This window comes from Pseudonaja textilis, chromosome 11 (assembly GCF_049901715.1).
Source record: "Pseudonaja textilis isolate UNSWEBS1 chromosome 11, rPseTex1.2, whole genome shotgun sequence".
Taxonomy (NCBI): Eukaryota; Metazoa; Chordata; class Lepidosauria; order Squamata; family Elapidae; genus Pseudonaja; species Pseudonaja textilis.
In genome coordinates this window covers 12,570,449-12,587,027 of record NC_142000.1, presented here as the reverse complement: position 1 = coordinate 12,587,027, position 16,579 = coordinate 12,570,449, and the positions used below count along the sequence as shown (strand labels likewise).

Here is a 16,579-nt window from a genome sequence, read left to right as displayed (position 1 = left end):
CTTTTCTCCCTCCCTCTTTCTTTCTTTCTTTCTTTCTTTCTTTCTTTCTTTCTTTCCTTTTCTTTTCTCTTTTCTTTCTCCCTCCCTCCCTTTCTTTCTTTTCTTCCTTCCTTCCTACTTCCTCCCTCCCTCTTTCTTTCCTTCTTTCCTTTTCTCTTTCCTTCCTTTCTCTCCCACTCTCCCTCTCCCTCCCTCATCTGTCTGTCTATCCATCCATCCACCCATCCATCTTCCTATCGTCTATCTCTATCTTCATTTTGGTGCTCATTAGTTTGCTAGAATATTGATTATGTGCCATCAGTTTGTAGCTGGTGACCACATCGATTTCCTCCATGAAGAAGATCTGTCCCTTATTTGATCTTTCTGATCTTCCAGCATTGCTACCATAACTGAGTCCATCCACTCCTCTGGCTGCTGGTTATCCTCTTCCTCCTCTTCCTTCCTCCTTTCCTAGTGTTAAGGCCTTCTTCAGAAGCATTGGGCAGAGGTTTAGATAAATAAGAAAAAGACCCACTGAAAGCATCCTATTTGTGACTTCTAATGAAAAATCAATTCATTATTCATCCAATGTGCAACGTCCTTCCACACCTGTTGATCTTGCACAATTGAAATAGCTTGGCAAAAGACAGAAGGGCAGCCACATATTCTGTAGCAAACATATTAAGCAATTTAGTCACCACTCCAAGAGGCTAACTGATGGTGAACGTAGCAAGCATTTCTGGAGCTGTACCGAAGAAAGGATCTAGATTCCTAGCCATTGATGGAGTGGCAGCAGAATGCTAGCAACCTGGTAGCTTAGCAACCTGGTCCTAAAGAAGGCAAGCTAATATCTCCAAGGCCTACTAACCAATCACTACTGGTTGGAGCAGTGGAAACCCACCAGCGCTTTAGTCTAGACAAACTGTCACAGGCAGTTGTGGTGAGAACATTTATTTATCTATTTTTGAATTGCCATTATCACTGAGTTGGTGCTTTAGTTTGAATGGTAACAACAAAATGATGCTTGGGTGTTCATAGCTTCCAAGCATACAGCAGTGAAAATGGGAAACAGAACCTCCTCACCTTTTAAAAATAAGTCCTCATTCGGGTTTCAGGGTTTTTTGAAATCCCCATCATTCATGAACCAGTGGTAAATAATATAACTTTAGAAGCTTCTTAAAATGGTTAGCAGGAGCAGCCGGAGTCACAGAAGGAACAATTATTAGTCACTGAGAAGGACACAGAAGGACACCCAAAAAAGCTATCTGTCCTTGGTACATCAGAATTATCTGCTTTTTGTTCTATAATCCAGTTGACATCACTTGCTAGAGTTATTGCTATAATAACTAGAAGTTTTACGCAGAGCTTCCACGGGAACTGAGGCATTTTTCTCTAAGGCTGCACTAAGTTGGGTTTTTGGTAACCACAGTTTATTCAACCACAGTTTATTGTGCTATAGTTGATCATGAAGGGATCCAAAAACCCTGCTTTGCAAACTTCTTTTTCCCAGTACAATTCTGAAAAATCTTCACTTGGTTACCTTTCGCATCAATCCAGTCCCTCTAACTCTCAATTTCTCTCCACAATTCAAACAGTGGTGCCCTGAGAGCAGGAAACACCCTTATTTCTAACTGTAAATAAACTGTAAATCTGCTATTTTATTTGCCCAGCAAAATACATACAACAGCCAGTACCATTTCTGGGTTTTTTTTCTTCTTCTTTTCCTATCTGGCAGTTGATGGCAACCTGTGCTAGAAGCCCCAATGAGAAAAAACTGGGAGGGAAGACCAACACCCCACATTTCCTGTTCCAGCTGGCTGCAGCCTTAGAAAATCCCACCATCAAGTCACTGGAGGTAAAACATGATTAATACAGGAAAGAAAAAAGGAAGGATGCATGACTTATAAACACTGGCAACACCCATATGCTGGAAAGTTGGAACGAATGGATAATAACCTGATGCAGGAATGAGCAGGAGACAAGAATATGTCAATCAATACAGAGGGGGTATTCAGTAGGTTCTGACCAGTTCTAGAGAACCAGTCGCGGAAATTTGGAGTAGTTCAGAGAACCGGCAAATCCCACCTCTTGACTGGCCCTGCCTCCCGAGTCCCACCTGATTGGCTGGGTCTTCTTTTGTTGCCCTACACAGGAGAATGGAGCTGGAAAGCAGGTTAGTGGGGTGGGGGGGAATGGGGACTTTGCAGTATCCTTCCCCTGCCATGCCCGCCAAGCCACGCCATACCACGCCCACCAAGCCATGCCATACCACGCCCACCAAGCCACGCCATACCACGCCCACCAAGCCACGCCATACCATACCCACCAAGCAGTGGTGGGATTCAAATTTTTTTACTACTTGTTCTGTAGGCGTGGCTTGGTGGGTATGGCTTGTGTGGCAGGGGAAGGATACTGCAAAATCTCCATTCCCTCCCCACCCCACTAACCTGCTTTCCAGCTCCATTCTACTGTCACTATTTGGGGTGCCATTGTAACTTTGCAGTCACTAAATGAATGGTGATAAGTCAAGGACTATCGGTATTTCGTAAGCCCACACTATATAAATAATAATCCTTAATATGCTCCGGGCCTTAAAAAACTAATTTGCTTCACCCCAATAAACTTCCATATTCTTCCTGAGAAAATTAGGTTCACATTTCTTCCTTTCCTCTCCTCTTCTACAATGACCACTCCTCTCACGATTAAGGGTGGTGGTGTTTCTTCTTCCCAGTGGCATGAAGATGGCAAGGGCATTAACCTCCATGCCAAGCTGTACGAGGAAGAAGTCCAGCAACACCAAGATTTGTTTCCTGAGCTCAAGAACCTGAAATCTGCTCCAGTTTTGCAAGCTTGGCTGGCGAATTATGGCTTCAAGGCAAGGATGACCAAGTAAGTTATGGGAAATCTGCGCCTTGGAACTCCAAAGGAGATCATTCTGCAGTGGGAATGTTGAGTATCGCAGATTTAGTGTTTTGGGTTTTCAGGACGCACAGGTGGAAGAAAACTTGCGTGGAATGAAAGGATTTTCCCCCTCCTTTTAAAGATTGAGCCTGATTCAGGAGGAAGATCTCCACGTATGGAAAAAAATGATATTGGAGTCTCCAACCTTGGCAACTTTAAGGTTTGTGGACTTCAATTCCCAGGGGAATTCTGGGAATTGAAGTCCACAAACCTTAAAGTTGCCAAGGTTGGAGACCCCAAAGATCTCTCTATGCAAAACGGCGTAGGAAGCATCATGATCACCCAAGATAGGAAAAATACAGGCAGTCCTTAACTTATGACTGCAATTGAGCCCGGAATTTCTGTTGGTAAGCGAGACATTTAAGTAAGTTTTGCTCCATTTTATGACCTTTCCTGTCACAGTTGTTAAGCGAATCACAACTGTTCAACAAGTAACACCGTTGTTAAGTGAACCTGGCTTCCCCACTGACTTTGCTTGTCAAAAGGTTGCCAAAGGGGATTGCCTGACCCTGGGACACTGCATCCGTCGTAAATAGGAGTCAGTTGCCAAGCGTCCAAATTTTGACCACATGGCCATGGGGATGCTGCAGTGGTCGTTAAGTGTGAAAAACGGTCCTAAGTCACTTCTTTTCAGTGCTGGTGTAACTTTAGACGGTCACTAAATGTGTTGTAAGTTGAGGACTTCCTATAAAGCCCTAAGGCCTTCTGGTCCTAAGAGTTTCGAGACTGGTTGTAGGTGGTCCTGCGTCTTGGAGCAAGACTTCATCTTGACTGTTTCTTCTGCCCTCTGTAAGGATGGTTGCAAGAAGAAGGCATAGAGACCAACACTTCAAACCAACAATCATGGTCTAGCAATGTGGGTTTCTAAGAAGGGATTGGGCCATCTAGAGTTTCTTTTGCTATTGGAATGCTTGGGTTTTTTTTTCTTTTAAATGGAATAAATATGGAAAAAGGGAAATAATGATAAGTTTATTAAATATGTTTAATGAATACATAGAACACAATTGAAAAGAATTACGAGGATTGTTGTAATGAGATTAATATCAGTGTTTAGGATTAATTGAATAGATTAATTTTTTTTTTATCGAAGTTATAAAAAAAATCTTTTCTGAAATGGAAGAGGGAAATGCTATGCGGAATCATTCTAACTTTAACCTAAAAGGTATACAACAGTATGTTATGTAGTTGTTAGGAGATTTTTATTATTAAATCTATAGGTAATAAGTTAAATGTTTATTGGGATATAAAGGGGGAATAATTAAAGAACATGCAAGCTGTAGGGATGGCATACTCAAATTAGTAATTGTGGGGGGGGAATTTTTTTGAAATGTTTGAATGAAACTAGAATTTGTGGAGTGATGAAATAAGAATATGTGATGAAATTGCAAATCTGACAGATAAAAGTACAAAAGTATAATGATTATGAAGATATGAGAGTTATTTGTGATTCAACTAGGAGGAAAGTATTTGGAAAAAATATAGTAGAAATATGTAAAAGTATTGATAAGATATGAAGTTGAATATGAAAGATGAATGTTGCAATTATGGTCATTTTTGTATGAAATGTGAAAACCTGGAATCATGTTGTTCACTAAAAAGAGATGTTTTTAAAAATGTGGAGAACTGAATTAAAACTTTATTTAAAAAAAAAATTTTTTTTTTGAATCCCACCACTGGATGGGGGGGTTAAGGGAGAGGGACTGGACCTTTCCTCTTGCTCCTATCTTCTCTCTGCCCCACAGAACTGATTCTGACATGCTCACTTTTCAGCATGCAGACTTCAAGAAGTTGTCTCCGAGGGCAGAGGAGGCTGAAAGCGCCAAAATGGAAGCTTCTCTTCTCCTGAAGCAGCCCAAGAAATCTAAGAAAAGAAAGTCCACTCAAGAGACCGCCCCAGTCCCACCTGCCTCCCCGGCGACTTCTCTGCCCCCAGAATCTGCAACTACGGAGAGTGAGTGGACAGAGAGCATCGGAGGGTGGATTTGAGTGATTGGCAATACCTGGGATATTCAGCATTTTGTTGTATTACTTTCTGATGCAAGTACTGCATTTCAAGGGTCTGAAAATGAGGGGATAATGTTTGTTTAGTTTATCTTAACTACTAGCCTATTAGCTGTTGACTTAATTGTTGCTCTGTCAGGAGTCCCACAGCAGAAAGACCAGGACAGAAGAAAAAAACATAAATGAGATTTAATCAATAAATATTAAATAACTACTGATTAAAATAGTTATTATGAATGTAATTCCTTTTTCATTTGTTAGTAAGGAACTCCTCCTCCAAAATTAATTGTATTTGTATCAGGTACAGATACATCTTTTTCTCTTTCACAATATAGAAACAGATAGATGATAGATAGATAGATAGATAGATAGATAGATAGATAGATAGATAGATAGATAGATATAGAAACACAGAAAATAGTAAGTAGCAAATGCTACTTATATCTTGCACTCAGTCCCATGAAGTATGTGTATGTGAAATTTTTCAAGAAAGATCTAAGCAGACATGGAAAAGAAAGAACAGTGTTACTGCTTGTTTGGAAAACCAAGACCATTTTTCTCAAACACATTCCACCATGGGAGAATGGGAAATCCAGTTCCAAAGTCGTTGTTTCTTATGATGACTCATAAACTAAGGGAATGCAGCATCATATAGAATAAATGGATGTATGGAAGTATGGAAGCATAGATGTATAGATGGATGGATGGATGGATGGATGGATGGATGGATGGATGAAGTCGTAAGCAAAACAGTTGAAGGTGTTTATGGTTTTACCAGTTGGACAGGTTTGCAAGGTATGTACCTAAATAGGTCAGATAAAGATTCAGGGACAATCCCTACCTCATTTTCCACCTTAACAAAAGGTGGGAATCTATCTGTCATCTCTCTCTCTCATCTATCAATCATCTCACAAATTTCACAGTTTCTAGCCAGATGCCTTCACCACTACACCAAATTGGGTTGCATTTGTCATGTTTAAGGAGTACCGTAGCTGTATTCACTAACAGATCATTATATTTCAGAGGTTATCTGCTCTACAACATTCACTGTCTCATTACTTCTAGAAAAACCCCAGCGTTTGCGTCCTTTATATCAATACATTAACTACGACAACCCAGAAATGAATAGACCATTGGACAAGGAATATGATCTGCCCCCAATGGAGGCTCCTCCTACCCAAGAAAACAAGACAGGCACCATAGAACTGAGAACAACTCCATCAATAGGTAACAATCTGGAAACGAAGAGGGGCTGGAATTGAAAAATAGTTTGGTGCTCTTAGTGATTAGCTAAACCTATTCTTCATGTGAAATCTATGTCTTTCCTTTTTCAAAAAGTCTGAAGTTATGATGCAGTTTGAAATATCTATGCTACAGAACTCAAAAAGCCACTCTGTTTGCGATCATTACCTTTGCTTATCTACCTAGGTCAGAAGTTACTCCATAGTGATCCTCTGTTTTTTTTGTAGCAGTTGCAGAAGAGAAAGGCAGGGAACTGCGGAGTCTACCGAGTGCCACTTCTGGAGCTGCGGTGAAAACAGAGGTGGATAAGTCGACTCAAGTGGACATTGATAAGATGCTCAGCGTCTGTGCAGCTCACCTAGTCCCACCCCTGTCACCGCAGAACAAATAATCGTATCTGATAGGAGGCCAAGCTCGTCGCTCAACGGTGCTTTTATTCCAGAAACTGGAAGGTGCTCCTTGAAGGTCATCTGAGGAGCATCAAATTCTTGTAAGTTTTGTTCATTATAGTCAGGGTCAAAAAGTGTAAGTATTTGTCTTGTTCCTTGCTGTAAAATAAGAGGAAAAAATGGAGGCAGTCTAAACAGGAGTGGAATTGCTCCTGTCTAAATACGGTAAATTAGTGCCAAAATGAGTATAAAAAAAAAATACAGAAAAGTGTGTTCATCATCATCTCGATCCTCCTCGAGCCCTTAGGACATTTCTGAGTAATTACACAATGACCAAGTTGTACATGGGTTTTCTCCCACATTTTATTCCCATAGCAATCTCTCTTATGAGTTAGTTGGTCCAAGCAAGGATAGTAAATAATTTGTACCTGCTTCTTATGGATGACACAACCTTAATTTCTATACGTTTTTAATAGCATCTGGGAAGGACTTTGTCCATCCATCCTAGCTTCGGGGTCTTCCAAAACATTTGGCTAACATTTCCAGAACATCAATAGATGTTCTTACGTATCTTTTGCAGGTTCAAGTGCATACCATTTATACTCTACTACTCCTTACAAAGTAAAGAGATTCACATACAAAATGTATGTCACAAGGTCCCTGTGCTGAACAAGAAATCCCAGAGAACAGAAATGATATTTTTAGCTTTGAATCCTGATGTGAACTTACAGAGGGAATTAAGGAAGAAAAGGATACTCTAATTCACTGAAAATAAACAAGGAAACAAGACTTAAGAGATGGGGTGGTGGACTACATTGTCCTTTGACAATAAAAAGTATTTACTCAAAGGAAACTTCAAATTAAATTATTTTGTCCACTTTCCCATCACTGGATTGTACTTTTTTGGGGGGGGGGGGATCTACCAAGGCAAATACAGGTTCCCTAAAGACATCTGAGGAATCTTGAATTTCTTAGAGAGAATTCTATCATCAGCATTTTGCTAGATTCCTTATTGCTGAAGGACAAAGCCATCGAGTGTTCTTATTTAATCAGATTTTCTGCCTTAAAAGGAAGAGGGGAATTTATGACTTCGGAAAATCAGTTCTTTTGACTAAGGCAAAATATAAACAGAAGTTACCACCTGGACCTGTACTTATTTTGCACATTTGCAAGCAATAAATTTTGAAGTATTATTTTGAAGTATTATTTATCAGGTTGTATTTGGAAAAAAAAAAATTCCTACTGCTCCTAATGTGAAAGTATATAAAGAGGATACACTTTAAAAAATTCAGAAGCCAGATCTCTGAATTCCTGGAATCAAATCTTATGTGCCTGTGTGGCTCACGTTTAACACACTGTCATAAATATGAGTCAATTGCCAAGGATCTAAAATTGGATTGTGACCATGGAGATGTTACAATGGTAGTGTGAAAAACAGTCGAAAGTCACTTTTTTCAGTGCTGCTGTTAACTTTGGTCACTAAATGAATTGTTGTAAGTTGAGGACTACCTGTACTGGGAAGAGAAATGGGGGCGGGGGGAAATCATCATTCAAGATCTTGCCTTTTGTTTACTCTAGAAGCTGTATAAATCCTGGACCTCCTCAGTCCAACTGAAACGCTAATCATAAGACTTAGCCGCTAATCATAAGACTTAGCCGTGGTAGCTAAAAATAGCTTCAAAGTCACCAAAGATAAGAAAATAATTAAAAAAAAATTCCCCCCTGGGGAAGCAGAGCAGCTGATCTGGTCATTGATTGTTATCTGTTCTCAGTTTCCATTATAGACTATCACTTAAAAGAACACAACGGAGACATGCTTGTTAACGCTTTATCTTAATTTACAGGATTAAAACCCAGTAGGAAAACAATGTAAGAAAAATAAAATAACATTCAAGTAAACGACCTTCATTAAAAAGTTAATGGTTGTTTTAAAAAGTTACGGTTGAGTCCTGGTGATAAAATCTCCTCCAGAGATCCTACAGCATTAAAAAAAAAAATGGGAGAAAGGCCAAGGAACCAGAGCTTGCTTCACTAAACTGTTTATCTTGGATAGTCTCCAAAAAAATGCCAAACCCTACCAGATTACAGTTAAAAGAGTAAAACGGATATATTTTCAAGGTCAGCTTCCCTTCCTTTGGACAGTCTTAATGCTTGCTTCATTAAACAGCTGAAAATTCTCACCATCAAAGCACATGGTGTTGTTGTTGTTTTTTTGCTTGGTCAAGAAACCACCTTGGTGGGATTGGCCAGCATGGAAAAAAAGGCCGAAAAGAATATTGGGTCTTGTACACCCTCGTACCGGCAAGGGTACGAAGCACTGAGATGCACAAACAGCAACTGCATTCCTTCGAGTGTTTTGTCAGATCAAATAAAGCAAGGGCATTCAAGAAGATGATGCAAATTAGATAGAACTTAGATTAGATTAGATTAGAACTTCCAAGTTCACCCTGTTCATGCAAAAAGCAGGATTTGGTGCGTGTGTTCTTCTTTCAAGGGAAGGAATATAGGAATTTAATTCTAAATCCTCTCCGTCTCTTCCGTTATCCTCATACATATACTCCCCATTTCACTTGTTTTTGGCTTTGGGCTCCAATCATCTTTTCCTCATTTCTACTTTCACGGATAGACTGAAAAACAGCGGAGAGTCTGGAGCATCTAGCTACAGAGTTCTAAACTGGGATAATTCGATGCAAACTTTCTCAGAGCCATGAAAGACAGAAACCCAAGTTGGGGAAACCCAAGGCGCGAACATCATCTTTACCGGTTTGTCCCTGAATTGTAGCAAAAAATTGTGTATCTGCCATGAGACACCTGTTTCTGATTCTTCTAATCCTCTTTGAAAACCAGTTCTAAAGATCTGACTCCTTATATTCCTTTGGGGAAGCTGTTTCCCATTCAAAAGAGCTGTAAAAAAAACCCAACAACTTCCAATTCCTATTTTAAAAACAACGATCGGCGTTCTCAAGCACTACATGCCAATTATGTTCAACTTGCATTAATACGTGAGCTGGGCGGAGAAGAGAGTTTTGCATCCCAAAAGCTCTTGTTTGGGAATTGGGGGTGGGGGTCAGAGCCCTTGTCCGCTGAGTGCAACTGGCAATTCAAGTTTTCATAACAATACACAAGTTATTAAATTTAAGTAACCAAAGACACGTACACCTGCCACATTTAAAATTCTCCCGGATTAAAAACCCTTCACACACAGATACCCTTCTCCCTTTCCTCTGCTTCCATTCCACCCCACTTCTGTTTCCAATTGTTCTGTTTTGCAGGAATATCTGCATTATAAGTTATTTCTCTGCAGCGCCTCACAAAGGTTCTGATTGGCATCAGGCTCTTCCACCATCTCCTCCACTGTTTCCCATTCCCCAGACCTGCTGGACCTTTTAATGGCATCTACGACACTTTGCATGTAGAGTCCGTCTTCAAAGGAAGCGGCCATGGCCACCGGTTTGGGATCCCAGGTCCGCTGGTCTTCCTGATCCTGGAAGGAAAGGCGGAGCGCTTGCACCAGATAGACCATCCCTTTGAGGTACAGAAGAGGGATGTCTTCAAATTCCTTCTCGGAAAGCTCCGCGTGGACATTCAGGGAGTCTTTCAACAGCAGCTCCTCCTGGGCCGCTGCGTTCTTCTGGCCGTACAAGTCCATCCCGCGAGCGACAAGACGGCCCGCGGAGCCTACGATCATGACCTCGTGAACGAAGGACCCGGGCATGTTGAAGTTCAGAGTCACGGTGCTGCAGATGCCGCCGGTCATCAGCATCTGGAAGAAGCAGAAGTCGTCACTGGTGACGTGACGGATGCCGCTGATGGCTGAGTTCTGCTTGACAAAGGTTTTCAGCAGCCCGTGGACCTTCTCGGCCTTCTGGCTTGTGAGGTGGGTCAGCAAGTCTATGATGTAGGTGCCCATCGTGTGAAGGCCGCCCCCACCCATCAGCTCATCGCAAATCCAGTTGTATTTCTGGCTGAGGAGGCTCCCCCAGTACACACGCACGTCACAGACCAGGATGCTGCCGACATAGTGCTCGTCGAGTAATTGTTTCATTCTGACAAAGGCGGGTAGAAAGCGCAGGGCATTGCCCACGATGCTCATGAGCTTGGGGTAATACCTAGCAGCCGTGACCATCCTAAAAGCATCAAGAGAGGTAGCGGCTTTCTCACAGATTACGTTCTTTCCAATTCCTGCAAACAAAGGGCGGCATTTTAATTCGGAGACTTTTTAAAAAGAAAATTTTTTACAAACCTTTATTGAAAAATTAAAACATTAAAATACAAAATGCAATACAAATATTTAAAAAGAAAGTGTTATGTATATTACAATCCATTTGGACAGCGCTTACATTTCAATTGTTATTCCTGTGCATATTTTATACTCCTATTTGTTCTTATGTATATGTCTTTCATACATTCCTTATTTATTTAATTCCTTATTTCTATTGTTTATCCAATGGTTAATTTGGAGACTTTTTATTCAACACCCAAACAATGAGAAGAATGAAGCCTTTGAAAGCAGGGCAGCTGTAACTAGCCAATGTCCAACTACTTTGTTTTTATTTTACATTCTGCTGTGATCTGTATTTTTTTTTACTGCCTGCAAGGATTTTCAGGCCTCTATACTATTTGTCATGTTTCCCATTAGATTGGAGGATAAGGCGCACCGTAACAGGTGCTCGCATTTCATTTATATTTTTTCTATATGTTCCTCCTGTCATCTTTTTAGTGCTTAAGATGCTCCTAAACTGGTTGTGTTAATTCAGCAGGAAGCAATGTTAAGTTATTTTTAGCAATTCATCCATGAAAAATGAACTTGTCTGCTTGTTTTTGTAATACATGTTATAGCAGCGAGATGGACTGATAACAAGAAATGCAGTGACTAAAAATTCTATTTTTTTTTCGGAACATCTGAAGTTGTTCATTCTATCATTTAAAGTTTAAAGATGTTGTTGTAGTCTTTGTAGATTTCCAGTGCTTAGCAAATTTACAGAAACATGCTGGTTTATTTATAACTTTATCCCTTAGAACTTCTCAGAACATATATAGTTAATTCAGTCATATACCGAAAATGGCACTTTTTTAACTTCTGCAAAAAAAAAAAAAGCATTTATGTTCTGAAAGCCTGGGGCATTATTTCAGTTTTATTTAAGAGGAATATAAATGACTAAGTAATCTTCTTTCTTATAGTGCTGGATAGGCCAACAAGCCACAATAACGCTTGTAATTTGCAGGGGTGAGGCTGGTGAAAAATACCCTGAGAAACAGCTACCGAGCTGTGCTGTTTTAGGCAATCCAGAGGCAGTCTGAAAGACTTTGAAGACCTGGCTGTTCTCCCAGGCACTGGGCAGAAAATATTGCCAGACGCAGCAAGGGTGGAATGCTGAATTAATCTTGAGTAGGAAGAAGTACAAGTCTGCATTCAGACAATTGCACGCGGAAGAAAGCGAAAGTCAAGTCAAGCCAAGAATTAAAAACAGCTTATAACGCTCCTGAAATATATAATTTTGCCTGTATGCACCCAGGCAAGCAAATTGCCCTGAATACTCTTTCAAAAGTAAACGTAACTATTTTTTTGCTATATTGCTTAGGAAAAGATTGTGCAAATCGTCCTGAATGTTCCTTCAACAATCAACATAACTATTTTTTTTCTATGTTGCCCAGAAGACCGTGCAACAATATTGTTACCTAAACATAGGAAAGTTTTATCTTGTATAAATCAAAATAAATCCATGCAGAAATACAGGTTGTCCTTTCTGTGGCAGTTATAATGGTGATGAGAAAGTAACTATGCAGCCAAGACTCACAGGTCAGCCAACTTTCACAGGTCTGTAAAGCTGAAGTAAGATTGTAAACACAGCCAGAGTTTCATTGAGCCACCCTTTGCTTAATGATCAAGTTGCCAATTTCAGTTGTGGTTGCTAAACAAGGACTACCTGTAATTTGGGTTTAAACAAAACAGGATAGCTGGCTGTCAAAAAATGAAAAGAAGACCTCTGTTCCCAAGGTATTTTTGGTTTAATATGTGGCATCTGCTATGCAAATTCACTCTTGGAAAAGCAAATATGTTTATCAGAAAATTGTACCTGCAAAAACAAAAGCCTGAAATAAAACATATTTCTGGGCACAAAGCAATTGCCTTAAAGCCTAATCATTTTCAAGCTCACCATATGTGGATCCGAGCCTCTGCAGGAAATGTTCTACGCATAATTTTTTTTCCTGTATGTTCCCCATGATCTATTTATTTGCAAGGCATGCAGTGGTATGACCATTTTTCCTATGGGAAATTCATGGGGTCTGTTCTTTTTGGAGTAACAATAGCCCTCCAAGTTTGTGGTTAGAAGCAAACACCAGGCCTTTAACTTTACCAACTGAAAATTCACCAGGTATGAGATTTTTTTTAAACAACAGAATTCCCAGTTCCCTGATACAATTTGTTCCAGGATGAAACGTTCAATTTTCTGCTCTTAATCACTCAACAACCGTGACCGTCTTCCAGTTGGCTTCTACCCAAGAGAAAACTGAAATCTTATACAATGCCCAAAACTGGCTATGGGAAAAACACCATACCTAGAGCCTTCACAGCTATTTGTCGCGTGAGTGGTGGGGGAATGTTGATGCAAACCAGATCTACATCCTGGTGCAGTAAAACATCATCTGTCCGACTTGTGTAGAAGGAAATGTTCATTTCCTCAGCTAGCTGTTTGGCTTCCTCTTCTGTCTTCCCCCACAGAGCTTCAATGGAGAAGCCTTTTGCTCTCAGGAGAGGGACCAGCACGCGGGCCGAGCTCCCGGTCCCAAACACCCCGACACCGGGAAGCATTTTCATTTTGTGCTTCTTTCACACTCCAGTGCCCCTGGGCAAAGCTCCCAAAGAGCTGGCGATCTCTTCAGCATCTTGTTTCATCCATCGCGTCTACAAGAGAAGCGGGGCGGGGGGAGAAATGGATCATTCAAAAAATGCATGTTTGATTTGCTAGCTTCCTATTTAACCTAAAGGTAGTTACTTGACTGCCTTTCTATATTCGTTTAAATAGTAATCTTGCCCATATGCAATAGAGATAGCCCTAAACGCCTGACCACAATTGAGCCCGACATTTTAAGTAGCTTAGTGAGTTTTGCCTCATTTCATGCTTTTTCTCACCACGTTTGTTAAGGGAATCCCGGCGGTTCTTAAATTAGCAATACAGTTGTTAAGTGAACGGGGTTTCCACATTGATTTTGCTTGGGAGAAGGTCACAAAAGGGGATCGCATGACTCTGGGGCACTGCAATGGTCACCAATGTGAGTCAGTTGCCAAGCATCCCAATGTAAATCATGTGACCCCAGAGATGCTGCAACAGCCATAAGTGTAAACGATGGTTTGTTGTTGTTAGTTGCGAAGTCGTGCCCGACCCATCGCAACCCCATGGACAACGTTCCTCCAGGCCTTCCTGTCCTCTACCATCTTCTGGAGTGTACTGAAGCTCATGCTGACTGCTTCAGGGACTCCATCCAGCCCCCTCCTTCTCTGCCTTCTCCTTCTTCTTCTATTACCCTCAATCATTCCCAGCATTAGGCTCTTCACCAGGGAGTCCTTCCTTTCTCATGAGGTGGCCAACTCTTTGAGTTTCATCTTCAGGATCTGGCCTTCTAAAGAGCAGTCAGGGCTGATCTCCTCTACGACTGACCGGTTGGATCTCCTTGCAGTCCATGGAGTCTTCTCCAGGCCTCCATTCTTTGGCGCTCAGCCTTCCTTACGGTCCAACTTTCACAGCCATACTTTGCAACTGGGAAAACCATAGCCTTGACTATACGCACTTTTATTGGCTGGGGGATGTCTCTGCTTTTTAGTGCGCTGCTATAAGATGGTTATAAGTCATTATTTTCAGTGCCGTTGTAATTTCAAACAGTCAGCAAACGAACTGTTGTAGGCCAAGGTCTACCTGTAGGTGCATTGGCTGCTGTGTGAGTGAGATCATTAGCACAGAGGCTAATAAGCCTGCCTGCATAGATCTGTTCCGTTTCAGATTCTCACCATCTCTTTCCAGACCGGCAGGTAACCCAAGAAGGGTGGAGCTATGTCTCACCACGGCATTCATCACATTTCAAGCCAACCTGCCAACGGCCTTTGTCCAGCAGAGCTTCATGTAGCTACAAAAAATATGGGGAGCGTGGAAGGACCCACATTACAAACGGTTCCCTTCTACACAACCCGTCGCTTTTTAAACTCTGTCCTCTCAAACATGAGCCAGGCCACGGCCCTTCCCTGACTCCATGGTCCAACCTAGAGAGATGCTGGCCCAGAATTCCAGAGCCAAGGAACAAAGGTGACTGCAAAGCCAAGGTAACAAAGAGGAGTCGAAGGCCGCTTGCTACCTGGGTCCATCCATCTGTTTTCTATCCGTGGCTGAAAACAATCAGAAGACTTTGGGGACAAAAACTCCAGTTGGAAGCCAGGCTGGAATGGATCAAGATCTTTTATTATTATCATCGCTGTTGCAGACTGAAGGGGTCTGCGCTGTGAAACAGGATCCGGCTCATTCAGACGGATGCCTTGGAGAGCAACCCCTGCAAAACCGGGGTGGGGTTGTGGGGATCTGTAGGACCCCTGCCACTCATTGGGGGGCTTTGCATTAAGGGCTCTCCAAGAAGGCGGCGATGCATGTTGGGGGGGGGGGGCGGCTTAGACAGAGGCAGGTCCTTCTTTGGTGTCCGAGGGATCCCTGACCTGTTAAATGGCAGCGTCAAACCCACAGGCACACCTGGGTTATTACAAACGCTCATCCACACACGCGTGCACAGACACGTGTCGGCACGAAAGTCTAGACTGAGGCATCTGTCCGCCCTTGAGGCACATGGAGATCACAGAGGGAGGTGGGACACGGGCATTATTAACACGCACACACGCGCCAATGCGTGCACGCACGTTCACACGGCCACCTGACAAGAGATCCCGGCCCCCACCCCGCTCCTCTCCCTTTTTCCCCCCAGGACCCACCTCCCGTCTGTCGGCGTCCCTTCCTTGCCCTTCTCAACGCGCGGGCTCGGCCGGAGACGGAGAAGAAGCGAAGACGGGCCGCGACGACACGGCCGGCTCCGCGCTGGCTCGCCCCCGACGCCCGCGGCGGCGCGCACGCCTCCCCTGTCGCGAGCGGCGCGCGCTCCGGCCGGCCACCTCCTCTTTCTCCCCCCCCCCACCACACAGGAGGGCGGAGCGCTCTGCGCGTGCGCCGACGCGCGGGGCGGAGCCAGGACAAAGGCGGCGGCGGGAGCTGCGTCCCTCCCTCCCTCCCTCCCTCGTGTTTCATAATGAGGGGGAACCCCACTGACAGCTTCCGGGTCCAATATAGCATAACATAATTGAGTTGGAAGGGACCTTGTAGGTCATCTAGTCCAACCCCACCTCCCTCCGCCCAAGCAGGAGACCATGCACCATTTCTGACAAATTGGCAGTCCAATAAATCTCTTCTTGAATGATTCAAGATTCCCTTCAAATGTTTTTCTTTTCCATTATAGGTGTTGCCAATCTGATTTACATGCCACGCTGACCTTATGTTTTCCTTATAAACTTCGTTTAAATTTTGCAGAAGGCAACATTAGCTGCTTTAACTCACAGTGGGCAGCAGGAGGCGATGTGCCACCCTACAAAACCATGTTGTTACTGATTTCTAGCCGCAACTTTCAAAATACTTCATAGGGCTCTTGAGGGGATGTCAAACAAAATGGGAGGGGTGTGGGATTTTCTTCCTGCTCCTGCTAGCGGAGAAAGGATAGATCAACCTGCAAAATGTTACATTTTAATTTATCTTTCAATGCTTTAATTCCATCAGTCCTTTGATGTCCAAAGGACTGTCTGAGAACTTATTTCTTAGGATATTCCGGGTTTCTTAGGATATACTGGTAGCAATAACATTTAGCACTTAGATTTATATTATACACCACTTTACAGTGCTTTACATAAATCTCTAAATGGTTTAACATTACAGAGCCAGCAGATTGCACCCAACAATCTGGGTCCTCATTTTAATGACAAC

The 16,579-nt window shown here is 42.4% G+C and overlaps 2 protein-coding genes across 2 annotated transcripts; one reads left to right on the top strand and one right to left on the bottom strand.

Annotated features, from left to right (window-relative positions):
* Nucleotides 1-1,652: 1,652 nt before the first annotated feature.
* Nucleotides 1,653-8,950, top strand: C11H16orf86 (chromosome 11 C16orf86 homolog). The gene is made up of 5 exons (XM_087940640.1): nucleotides 1,653-1,838; nucleotides 2,709-2,868; nucleotides 4,683-4,891; nucleotides 6,007-6,168; nucleotides 6,414-8,950. The coding sequence occupies exons 1-5, from the start codon at nucleotides 1,718-1,720 to the stop codon at nucleotides 6,572-6,574; spliced, it is 813 nt and encodes a 270-aa protein (XP_087796766.1). The 5' UTR covers nucleotides 1,653-1,717; the 3' UTR covers nucleotides 6,575-8,950.
* GFOD2 (Gfo/Idh/MocA-like oxidoreductase domain containing 2) lies at nucleotides 8,387-15,717 on the bottom strand. Its single transcript, XM_026719090.2, has 3 exons — nucleotides 15,544-15,717; nucleotides 13,134-13,479; nucleotides 8,387-10,754 (listed from the first exon to the last, which is right to left on the bottom strand). The coding sequence occupies exons 2-3, from the start codon at nucleotides 13,390-13,392 to the stop codon at nucleotides 9,856-9,858; spliced, it is 1,158 nt and encodes a 385-aa protein (XP_026574875.1). The 5' UTR covers nucleotides 13,393-13,479; nucleotides 15,544-15,717; the 3' UTR covers nucleotides 8,387-9,855.
* Between the last annotated feature and the right edge of the window lie 862 nt (nucleotides 15,718-16,579).